General features: G+C 54.7%; 1 protein-coding gene across 1 annotated transcript in view; it reads left to right on the top strand.

Moving 5' to 3' along the window:
* Positions 1-6,546, top strand: part of SDC3 (syndecan 3) — a 38,573-nt gene extending 32,027 nt beyond the window's left edge. The window contains exons 4-5 of the mRNA XM_082613928.1: positions 1,266-1,557; positions 2,521-6,546. Of these exons, the coding sequence (XP_082470054.1) occupies positions 1,266-1,557; positions 2,521-2,687 (459 nt within the window). The 3' untranslated portion in view covers positions 2,688-6,546. The remainder of the gene's footprint in view (positions 1-1,265; positions 1,558-2,520) is intronic.
* Positions 6,547-12,368: the final 5,822 nt, after the last annotated feature.

The following is a 12,368-nucleotide window of genomic DNA, read 5'->3' as shown; positions in this document are numbered from 1 at the left end:
GGCAGGCTCAGTGCTGAACACGTTACCTGTGCCATCTCCTCTCACCCTCACACTCACCCCATGGGTTGGCACTGCCGTCACCAAGGCTTCACAGGCGGCAACGGCAGAGTCAGGATTTGAACCTGGCAGTTGGCTCCAGAGCTCCTCGGGGGTGGGGTGGGGGGTGGTGTGTGTGTGTGTGTGTGTGTGTGTGTGTGTGTGTGTGTGTGTGTTCGTTCGTGGTATTATGGATGGGGAGGTTGAAGGGAAGAGAATGAAGATGTAAGGAATGCCGGGATGGGTGGGATCAAGGAAGTGGCGGAAGTAGCCTGGTCCCTGCTGGGTGTGCTGGGCGAGGAGGGTGTGTAGGGACATCGGTTGGGGTATTGAAGCCCTTTGCCTCCGCCTCGCAGAGGAAGGCCCTCAGGCTGTGGAGCTGCCTTCAGGTCATCATCAGGCCCCAGCAGGACGCAGGCCCTGCTCTTCGCTCCTCTGAGCAGTCGGGACAACCTGGTGCTTCACAGATGCTTGGCCAGGCAGGCAGGGGAGACAGTGCTGGGGCACTGAGACCAGGTTGCTGGTGCAGCCTCTGCTCGCGGCCTTGCCTCGGCCTGGACACCAGACCCACGCTCTCCATGCCCACTTGTGAAGCAGCTACATCCCTGCCATGATCCCAGCTCTGGTCCTGCCTCCATGTGGTGGGAGCCATTGAGATTTGTGGTGCTCTGAGACTGACCTTCAGGCTAAGGGACTCACACCTGCCCTAGGCACGTGGATCCAGGATCAGGCCCACGTATTTAAGAGCTGCACCCAGCTGTCCCCAAGCAGCAGTCCCTGATAGGAACCCCCTAAGGACTGTTAGAAAGACAGCTGGAGAAGGAACTAATGGAGGTGGGATGGGGACTGGAATGTGTCCAGGGTGAGAATAGAGGCAGTGTAGTATAGTGGTTAGGAACACAGATTCTGGAGTTGGATAGATCTGGATTTTCGTTCTGCTTCTACCACTTACTAGCTGTGTGTCCTTGGGCAAGTCATTTAACCTCTCTGGGCCTATTTCCTGCTCTATAAATTAGGGGTAATGATACCTCCTTTATGAGGATATTGTGAGGATAAAATGCCCATGATGTGCTTAGCACAGGGCCTGGCGCATGGTGCATGCTTTCTGAGTGTCAGCCCCACCAGGGAAGTGGCGTGGTGGCAGTGGGCTTGTGTGCATGTGTGTATGGCTGCACCGTGGCAGGGGGTGCTGGGGCCTGGCTCCTGGGCTCATGCTACCCTCCCTACAGACCCCAACTCCAGAGTTCTTCCTGACCACGATCCGGGATGAGCCAGAGGTGCCAGTTAGCGGGGGACCCAGTGGGGACTTTGAGTTGCCGGAGGAAGAGACCACACAGCCAAACACAGCCAATGAGGTGGTGGCTGTGGGTGGGGCCGCGGCCAAGCCGTCACCTCCACCTGGGACGCTGCCCAAGGGTGCCCGCCCAGGCCCCGGCCTCCTGGACAATGCCATCGACTCAGGCAGCTCGGCGGCTCAGCTGCCCCAGAAGAGCATCCTGGAGCGGAAGGAAGTGCTCGTAGGTGAGACTTGGGGCCTGGGAGGAGCCCAGAGGGGGCAGCTGGTGGGGCTTCAGTTTGCCCTCTAGGAACCCAGGAGGGAGGGTAGGATGTGGGTTTCCTAGGAGCCTAGTTTCCTACGAAGGGAAAGCTGGGGACTCGGGGACCCCAGGACGTACCCTCTGGTTCCTCTTCTGACCTTCCTTATCCCAGGGTCTGACCTCCATCCTACCTCCAGCACTTTCCTCGGCACCCTCCGACCCCTCCTCAGACTCTGCCCTTGACCCCTGCTTCCCTGGACCATGCTGATTCACCCCTCCTGGACTGGAACCTCTGGATCCTAATCCCTGGTCCCATCCTTGGTTTGATCTGCTCCCACCCTTGATGCCAGCCCTGAGGACCTGCCCTTGGCCTTGTCTCCTGAAGAGGCTCTGGATTCATGGTCCAAACCCTGCTCCCCACTTAGGAGCGGTGTGGCCTCGGGCAGGTGCTTCACCTTTCCAGGCTCCGTTTTCCTCATCTGTGGAATGGGGATAATCATTTTGCACTTAATCAATTCTAAGTGCACATCTGTTCATATGTTAACCCTTCTGCAGTTGGGATGTGTCCTAGTTTAGATGGCAGAGATTTTTCCATCCTAAGGGTGTATAAAATACTGGAGCATCTTCTGATTGATGGCATCTTACATTTGATGAGGACCGTAGCACAGCACCTCCCTCATAGCACTGTGTGAAGATTCCATGCATTCGTGTGATGAGACCAGGTGATTAGAACAGTGCCAGGCTGCAGTGAGGACTGTAAATGGCAGCCAGCGCTGGTGTTTTAGCATTGACTCCAAACTTCACTCCAACTCTGGTCTCAGGTTCGAGATTCCCAGCCCTCTCCCAACTCTTGCCCCCATCCCCCAGGGCCCTCTGCCCTCTCCTCAGGCTCTAAGCTCGTCCCACCCTGCCTCTGGCTCTTGACCTCTGCCCTCTTCCTCCACAGCTGTGATTGTGGGCGGGGTGGTGGGCGCCCTCTTTGCCGCCTTCCTGGTCACACTGCTCATCTACCGCATGAAGAAGAAGGACGAGGGCAGCTACACGCTGGAGGAGCCCAAACAGGCGAGCGTCACATACCAGAAGCCCGACAAGCAAGAGGAGTTCTACGCCTAGCGGAGCCAGAGTGCCTCCCTGTAGCCTCAGCGCCACCCCTGTGCCCACTCCCTGGCCCGGAGCCACCAGTCCCACCCTGGGACTGGGCCTGGGGGACAGCCTGGCCTCAGTTCATCTCTGCCACCCTCCCAAGGTCTGCCCAGACTGCCAGCTTCACACAGCTCTTCCCCAAGGGACAGGGGGCATTGCCATCTGCTCCAGACTGTGCCCTTATGAGCTCATCACTTGTCCGCCCCCACCAGCCTGGGGCTTTAGGACCTCATGTCAGGTGGACAGGAGGAGGGAAACTCCTGATTGGCTGGTGGAAGAAGGGGTGGGGCTTAAGCCCCAACCTGGCCCCATGGGGCTGACTGAGGTTTCCTTCTGGGGGCAGAGAGGCACTCAGGCTGGTTTCCAGGACAAGCATTTGGCAAACTCAGCCCTTGAAATCATTGAGGCACTGCAACCTCTTGCTTCTGTCCCAGGCCCCCTCCCTGCCTGGGTGAGACAGTACCCCTCACCACGAGCCTGTATTGTCCCGGCCCCTCTGGTTTGTGGGGTCGTTTTCCCTCACCCTTGCCTGATGCACATGCACCCACAGGCTTCACCTCCTTCCCGGTCTGCCCCTGAGGAATTGGCTTCCCGAGAGTGCTCTGGCAGCCACTGGTGAGGAGGGGCTGGGCTGCTTGGACCTCCTTCCAAGTGGACTCTGCACAGACACTGTCTCCCACATGGTCTCACGTATTGTCACACACAGACAAAAGCACGCAGTGACAAGATCATATGCAATCTTGACCACCCAGCCAATCCAGACATGTCACAGACACACACATTCTTCCAAAGAGGTTTATTCATTTCTTACGTGCCCCCAAATGCTTATGACGATGCACGTCACTAAACATCGTTACCCAGTGGTGACGGTGTGGCCTGCCTCCCTCTCTGCCACACTCCTCCCACCCCCCACCCACTCATACTCCTGACACCACACACGTTGCCTCCAGCTTTCAGGCTCACTGGGGAGGGTGCCATTAGGCCAGAACAATCAGCCCATATTGGGTCCCCTGAGGTGCCCTGTCACACTCAGCCCTCACGACACCCTCACCAACCACACTGCCACCGACCCTGGCAAGTCTGATGCAATCCCACGTGGATGCACAGTCTCACCCACACAGCCACGCTCTCACACTTGGACACTTACCTTTCCTGGAATGAAGTGCGGTGTGGGGGCCGTTGCCACAAGCCCCCTCAGGACGTTGCACACCTGCTGAGCCTGGCTTCACCCTGCCTGCTTCCCTCCCCTCTGTAGCCTGCAAAGGGCTTGCTTGGGGGCAAGTCCCCCACTTGCTGAGGAAGGCAGGCTGGTTCCCGGAATTCAGCCTTGGGCTGGGGAGGGGGCTTGGGTCCCCCAGGACCGAAGGCCCCGGTTGGGGAGGGAGCATGTGGTGGGGCTCCTGGGCTCCCTACATCCCCCTCCTGCTCTGAGCTGGGGTCCGCCTCTGCCTCCCAGGACACAAGTCTCCAAAGTGCCTGCGAGGGTGGGCCCTGCGCCTGGGCCCTCTGTGCCCTCTCCCTTTGGCCTTGCCGGGTCCACCTCAGCCCCACCCCTGGGCCCCTGGGAGCCTCCTGTGGACACCTGCCCATTCATTTGGCCAGACAACCTGGCGGTTGTCCTGGCTGCAGCTGGAAGCAGCCCATCCAGACGCACTGCCCCAGGCCGAGGGCTGCGGGCAGGCTGGAGTGGGGGTGTCACAGGCTCCAGCCTGCCTCCCCCGTCTCTGTTACCCTTGCAGATGGGGCCTCTTATGTAGGTACTTTAAATGTGGGGTCACAAATCTCCTATGGGGGCTGTGCTTGGTGGGGCCTCTTGGAGCCAAGGGATGTGGTCTGAGTTGTGATGGTCTGGGCCTCACACCCCCACCCCTTGCCCACAACCCAGATTAAAGTCAGGAGCCCGGGTTTTATTTCTGTTCCCTTTTCAAGATTTGCTGGCAATAGACTTGTGCAGGGTGAGGGCTGGGGGTGCCTGAGGCGGTGAGGGTGAGGTCCCAGGGAGCTTTGCAGCCTGTCTTTTCCACTGTCCTACTCCCAGGCTGGGGCTCCATCTTTCAGACCCACAGGCCCCCTTGGCAGGGCCTGGAGGCTGGTGAGGAACCTAGCTGGTCCCACTCTTTGAGGGGCAGGAGTAGGGGGAGGCCTCCTGGGCCCACGATCTGTTGGAGGTGACCTGGCCTCAGTTATCCCTGGAGTGTAAGGACTGGGGGACAGGCGAGACCAAAGTCCCAGCCTCCCTCTACCCTGCTTCCTGGTGGGCTGCTGTCTTGGGGCAGCAGCTCTGGTGAGAAGGCCTGGGCAGGCCAAGGCTGAGAAGCCAGGGAGCAAGAAGGAGAGAGGATCTGGACCACCCAGGGGAGCTCTGGGATGCTGGGACTGGGGTAAGAGACCCAGCAGTGGGCACAGCCTCGGCATGGGGCTGGAGCCTGTGGTGGGTGCAGGGTGGAGCACGGGACGGCTGAGCAGGGCGTAGGCTGGCTGGAGTGGGCTCAGAGGGGCTGCATGGGTCCAGCCTGGCCCCAGCAGGCCTAACTCATGCTCTGTGGGCTGGCTTCTAACTTGGGGCCTCCTGGCACCGGCCTTTTCTCTGTGTCCTTAGCATTTGCGAGAAGAGGCCGAGGGCCTCGTTCATGGAGCCCTGGAACCAAGACAAATGTCCAGGCTTTACCTTCATGAAGTTTCACACCATCCGATCAGCCCCAATCCATCCCAGCCAGCCCAAGTCCAGCGCAGCGATCCCAGAGTGGGCGGTACAAATGACGAGCTGGAGCTCTCCTACGTGCAGTGTGAGTGCAGGCCTCACCCTTCCTGGATACGTGGTGTGATGCGTGCAGGCCCTGCCCAAATATGTCCCCAGCCACCCCGGTGCTCCTGGGGAGGGCATCCTGCAGGGCCCTGGCATTGCCAGGAAGCGTGGCCAGTTCCAAAGGAAGAGGGAGCTTGTGTGCTTGACAGCCTCTCTGGGGCCTCAGCTGCCAGAGAGTGCAAGGCGGGCTGGGGCCACCCCTCAGCTGTGACTCCTAGAGCCCAAGCTCTGTCTCCCCAGGGGGCCAGAGGGGATGCCTCCCCTGAAGGGTTGGTCCCCTTGTTCGGAAGCAGATGGGTGGTCACCGGGGCCGGGCCGGGCAGGTCAGCCCCTCCTGGGGTTGACAAAGCCGTCTGTCCAGGCTTCCAAGCTGGGGCCCTGGGCACAGGGAGCAGACACACCTCTGCCTCATGGGACAGGAGTGGGCACTGCCTACTTGGCGCCCCTGAGTTTCTCCTGACAGCCACCACCCTGGACTTGCTTCCCCAGGCCTCCTGCCTGTAAATAGAAGCCCACAGACTGTACAGATTTACAGAGACGCCGAGGCTGGGCCCCAGAGTTGCCATCTAAGGGCTGATGGCCCCAGCATCCCCCAGTTGCCCACCAGGCAACTCAGCGCACCAGCCCCAGCGTGGCGAATGCATGTAAATATTTTTCGTAGGCAGCAGTGTGGCTCCAGAGAGCCCCCTGAAGACAGTGTCCTCCTGTGCGTCCTTTCTCCCATACAGATCCCTCCAAGAACCCGGCCTGGGGTGGGGGGAGTTTGTCCTTCCCTCCCCCAGGCCTTCCCTGCCCCTTCTCTCCCTCATAACCTGTTTATTAACCATACCTGTCCTGAGTTCATGGCCAAAACTTTAAAAAGCGGTGGAAAAAGACTGGAGAAAGAAACCAAGGCACCTGCCCCACTGTGGGTGCTCACCTGTCCCAGCCTTGTGAAGGAACTGTGGTTTGTTTTGTTTTGTTTTTTTAACACTTCCTGTGCTGTGCCCATTTATAAGAGGAAATAAAATTAAACCGAAATGATGCACTGTGGTCAGAGTGTGAGATAAGCATGGAGGTCATTTGGGGAGGGGCAGCCCACAGTCCCATCTGGGCCTCAGCCACATCCCCCTTTAAAAGAAATTGAGAAGCAAGCAAAGAAAATTGACCGACAGCGCCTCGTGGGAACCATTATGGTAAAAGCCGCTCTTTGTTGGGAGTGTTCTGGAAGCCATGGAGCTGAATGTGGCGGGGCTGAGTGGGCGCTGCGGTTGGGCGGGGCCAGGCTGCGGTGGCACCGGGGGTCCTGTGGTCCAGCCCCAGGGGAAGAAGAACTGTGGTTTCCAGCCACAGGAGAGAATCTTGGGACCGCAGGATATTGGAACTGGACTGGCCAAGGTGAGATGTCTTTGGCGTCTGAAGAGCCTGGTTTCAAGCCCAGGTGACGTTTCCGAGCTCTGACTCCGGAGAAGCTACTTGGCATGAGGCTCAGTGTTCTTACCTAAGAAATGGGGTAAGCATTAGCAACATCCCCAAGGACTATGTGAGGAGGAACACAGCACGGTCACCCTCAGCTCACAGGGTCTTGGATGATGGCGTTGGGACAGGACCGAACCCGGGACAGGAGGAGTTCCGTGGCCTGGAAGCCCAGATGGCCTCCTGGGATCACAGGGTCATGGAGCTGGGAGGGCCTTAGAGCCAGCCCTGGGCCCCTTGGGGTAGAAATCCCTTCTTCAGTGCCTGGTGGAGGACTTCCCTGCCCCTGCCAGCACACCTCTTAGGACAGGGACTTGGTGCATCCTGGGGACCAGGTCACTCTGCCTGTTGAGAAGTCCTTCTTTATTTTTAGCCAAAATCTGCCTCTCTTGTGTTTCCTTTCTCTGGTCCTCATTCTTCTCTGGAGGCACACAGGGCTCTGCCCCCTTGCTATGGGATAGCCCCAGGCATGAGTGTCCTGGTCAAAACCCTTCCTCCTCCAAAGGAAACCTCTCCATGTCCTCTAGAGATTTATTCGCCTTAAAATGTGATACTCACACAGGATCCTGATGGTTCTGGGGTGGGTTGGAGGCTGAGGCCCCTGGATTTGGTACAAGATCCTACCCATCTTGCCCTCCCTTCACTAAAGTTTCTTGAGTGCCCCTCAGGTGCCATCCTGGTGAGCACTTATATCTACTCGGGAGAGAGCTAAAAACCAGAGTCTCATGACTATGTAGTGACACTGGTCTGTGGGGGTGTGTTTCCTCAGCCACCACCTCCAACCACCCCCCTGCCAAGCATTCCCCTCACTGCCAGACAATTCAGGGACAGAGCCCCAAGGCCTGGGTCCTCACTGTGGGACCTCAGACCATGTGTGCCCTGACAGTCTCAGGCTGCACGGCTATAAAATGCGGTGAAGGGGCCAGCCTCGCCACGTTGAGGTTCTCACAGAGGCCTGGGCCCCACTTAGAAGCCTGCTATGACATGAAGGGTGGTTTTGCCACCATTCAAGTCCCAGCTCCTGACATGGTCCCTCCTCCAGCGAGTTTTGGAAGTTGATTCCATCCTCTCTGAGTTCCTATAGCCTGGAGTTATCTTCCCACCTGCAGGGCCCCCACCACCTTCTCATCTGAATTCAAGTGACCTGCATCATATTGTGTTCTCAGCCTGGAAGAGTAAAAAAAAGTCTGATCCTGGAGTCGAGTGGACTCAGCTGTGTGCACTTGGGCACAATGCTGTACCTCTCTGAGTCTGTTTCCTCATGTGCAAATGTGGACAATAATGTCAATATTTGGAGACTCTTGTGAAGATTAAATGAGATAACATATTGAAAGCAACTAACATGGACCTTGGCATATGTGGCACCCAGCTGCTGGACTTCAATCCCCTTTGTACAATCAGTCTTTAACAGGAAACCTTTACTCAAATCCCAACTCCACCACTGACTAGCTATGGGACCTTGGGCGGGTTATTCAGACTCCTAGTGCTCAGTCTCCTCACCTGTAAAATGGGCTAATAGTGCCTGCCTCATGTGCATGGTGTTCAGAACCATGCCTGGTATACAGTAGGTGCTATATAACTGCGCTGTTATTCGTATTGTTGTTGTTGCTGTCATTATCTGCAGGGTCCAGCCTGCTGCCTGTTGAATGAGTAAATGACAAGGAATCTGGGTAGAAATCAAAATATCGGTGTCAGCTCTGGAGTGAACTATGACTTAGTCTGAGGCTTGTCAGAGCTGAGGCTGATGCCTGGAAATCATCCATGTAGGTAGTACAGATGGGCTGGAAGCTGCTGGGAGTTGGAGCATTTCTCTCTGGGCCCCTTGGTCCAGGGATGAGCAACAAACAGAGGGGGAAGGAGGAAGAATAGCTGATTGTTTCCCGAGGCCCATGAGGTTGCAGCCTCCTGCCAAGCTGCCCCAAGAACAGAGTGTGCTCAGCTTCCGAGGGCCGCCCACCCTGTCTCTGCTGGCCTGAGGGTGGGCTCGGGACAGACCGAAGGTCCAGGTTTATTACTGCCAGAGCTGCAAGCCTTATTCACACTCAGGGAAGAAGGAGGCTGGGCCAGAGAGCAGACAGCAGAAGGGATGGGTGAGGCACTGACTGCCAGGCACCGTGAGACGGGCTCGTCTCACATTAGCTCATTTTAGCCTCGTGCAGGTCTGCCCTCCTGACTGGTTTTTGCAAATGAAGAAAGCAGAGGACTTCCCTGGTGGCACAGTGGTTAAGAATCTGCCTGCTAATACAGGGGACACAGGTTTGAGCCCTGGGCCAGGAAGATCCCACATGCCGCGGAGCAACGAAGCCCATGCGCCACAGCTACTGAGCCTGGGCTCTAGAACCCACGAGCCACAACTACTGAAGGCTGTGTGCCTAGAGCCCGTGCTCCGCAACAAGAGAAGCCACTGCAATGAGAAGCCCCACGTACCGCAACGAAGAGTAGCCCCCGCTCTCCGCAACTAGAAAAAGCCCGCGTGCAGCAACGAAGACCTGATGCAGCCAAAAAAAAAAAAAAAAAAGCAGAAACCTGAGGCCATAATGCTATTAAAAGGTGTAGTGGGATTCGAGTGTGAGCTTCCATGTGGAGTCAATGTTCTTTCAGTTCCACCACCCTTTCCTCCCTCTACTGTTAGTTAGTTGTGTGAGCGTGGGCAGGTTACTAAGCTTCTCTGAACCTCAATTATATCATCAGAAAAACAGATGCACAGAGTATTGAAAGGTTTGAAAGTTACATTAACACATGACAATTGTGGGTGCCTTCCAATTGTCAGAGCCCATTCACAGACATTATCTCACTTAATTCTTGGAGAGAATGATTCCCCTGCTTTACAGATAAAGACACTGACCCTGTGACCAAAATCCACATTGTGGGACACTTCTTTGGGACAAACCACCCAGCTTCTTCAACTAATAAATTGTAAGGAAGGGGAAAGGAAAAGAGGGGGAGAGAGATTTTATAGATAAGCTTAAAAGGCGTGTTAACCAATCCATGTGGGAACTTGGTTTGGATGCTGATTCAAACAAATTCTAAAAAAAAAGAGCTAATTATGGGGCAAGTGGAAATTTGAACATTGAGTGAATATTTGTCATAAAGGAATCATTGTCAATGTTCTTAGATGTGATAATGGCCCTGTAGTTATGTTTTTGTTTTTTTTTTAAAGAGTCTTTATCTTCATACAGCCTGAAATTTTGGCAGATGAAGTGATGGGATGTCTGGGATTGGCTTAAAAAATATGGGGGAAGAGTGGGTAGGAGAACAGAGGACATAAGATGGGGCTTGAGTTGATAATTATACAAGTTGAGTAGTAGGCACATAGGGGGCTCATTATATTATTCTGTCAGCTCTAAGTTTAACTGTTAAATTCTTCATAATAAAATGTTAACAAAAAGAAATTGATTCCCAGAGAGCATGAGGACTTCCCCTGCCACTGCTCCCCCCGGGGAAATGCAGAGCTGGGTCTTCTGACTCCAAGCCCAGGCCCCCTGGCCCTCACCCTATCCCTGCTGTGGACTCCTGGAATGTCATATTTTCCCTGGCTTGATGTTGTCCACTTCCAGATGGCCAGCACCTTCAGGGGCCCCGCTCCCTCCCCTTTTACGGAAACTGGCTCTCGTGAATGGCTCTGATGAAGAAATTCACATGAAACCGTGATGAGTGACGTGACTTCAGCTATTGCCTCCTCCAGAGGTATTTGCCTTCCGCCAAAGAGAGTAAGAGAAATGGCCCTTCCAGTGTGGGTGTCACAGCTCCCAGAGCACTTTCCAGGGAATCCTTGGCCTTGCTTACTGTCCACATCAGTCCCGGAAGGTGGACTGGTTGGGGAGGATGACTCCTCCCACTTTGAAGGACATTGAACTTGGTCATTTCTCCCCATTTTCATGGCTCTGGCCAAGTCTAGACATTTATTATGTCTTGCTAGAAATACCGAAAGAGAGTGGAGAGATGTGGGTTCTCCCACAGCCTCAGCAAGTTCTTCCTGGATTGTCCTGGAGAAACCACTTTGCTCCTGAGTCTGGCTTCCTCCTCTCTCTAATGGGCACAGGGAAGGCCACTGAAGAATTTGTGGGGATACAAAGAGCAGGCAGATCTAAGTGCCCAACACAATGGCTGACACAAGCAGGTGAACAACAGTAAGAGTGACGGTCTTCACAATAATGACAACCACAGAACACGTGGATTGTCCTTACCACGTGCTGGGCATGATCTAAGCATTTAAAAAAATGCGTGGCATTTAGAAAAGTGCCTGGCCAGTGCTATAGAGGTATTTATTAAATAAAATAATTTTGCATTATTACCATATTTAATGCTATGGACTGAATTGTTTTCCCCTGGCATAATTCATATGTTGAAGCCCCAACACCCCAAGGCGACAGTATTTGGAGATGGGGCCTCTAAGGAAGTAATTAAGATTAAATGAAGTCATAAGAGTAGGGCCCTGGTCCAATAGGATTGGTGTCCTTACCTGATAAGAAGAGACCCTAGAGAGACTGTGTGGCCCCCTCTCTGTGAGCACATAGGAAAGGCCCACATGAGGGCACAGCGAGAAGGTGGCCATCTGCAAGGCAGGAAGAGAGCCTTCACTAGAAACCAACCATGTTGGCAGCTTGATCTTGGACTTCCAGCCTCCAGAACTATGAGAAAATAAATGTCTCTTGTTTAAGTCAGTAAACCCAGTCTTTGGTATTTGGTGATGGCAACCCAAGCAGACTAACGCATTTAATCTTTACAAAAACTCTGAGAAACGGTAGGTACTCTTATTACTCTCATGTTTACAGATGGGGAGATGGATGCATGGAGATTCTGAGAAGGCTAAGGGTGTAGATAAGAAAATGGTAAAACCTTTGACCAAGAAAACCTTTGGTCAAGAAAACCTTGATCCCTCTCCACCCTTCTCTTGGCAAACTCCTATGGGTCCTTCAAAGCCCTACTCCAACATCACCCCCTCTGGGAACTCCCAGGCAGCGTTAGTCCTTGGGGCTGGAAAGGGGAGGAAGAGAGGCCAGGAGGAAATACTTAGACCTGGAAAAGTGGAGGATCGAGAGAAGGCAGGGCCTGATGGAGGTGGTCGGATGAGTGAGGTGGGAACAAGAGAACTGCAGGGAGGGAGGCAGGCTTGCGAGAGTCAGTCCCTGGGTTGTCTGTTGGGAAGGTATGAAGGGGGAAGTTCTTAGTCCTCTTTCCTATCATGGGTGCCTCTGTCTTGTGGCTTGTTCTTCAAGGCCCCGCTCAGCCTCTAGCTTTCCCGAGGTTAGCTGTGTGGCATACAAGTTAAGAAATGGACTGGGGCCACACTGTTCTGGTTTGAATCCTGGCTCCTCTAGTTATCGGCTATGTAATCTCCAGCAATTCATTTACCCTCCCATACCTTAGTATCCTATGGGGATGAAATG

This window comes from Mesoplodon mirus, assembly GCF_964341445.2.
Source record: "Mesoplodon mirus genome assembly, chromosome: 3".
Classification (NCBI taxonomy): domain Eukaryota; kingdom Metazoa; phylum Chordata; class Mammalia; order Artiodactyla; family Ziphiidae; genus Mesoplodon; species Mesoplodon mirus.
This window is presented reverse-complemented; position numbering and strand designations above follow the sequence as displayed.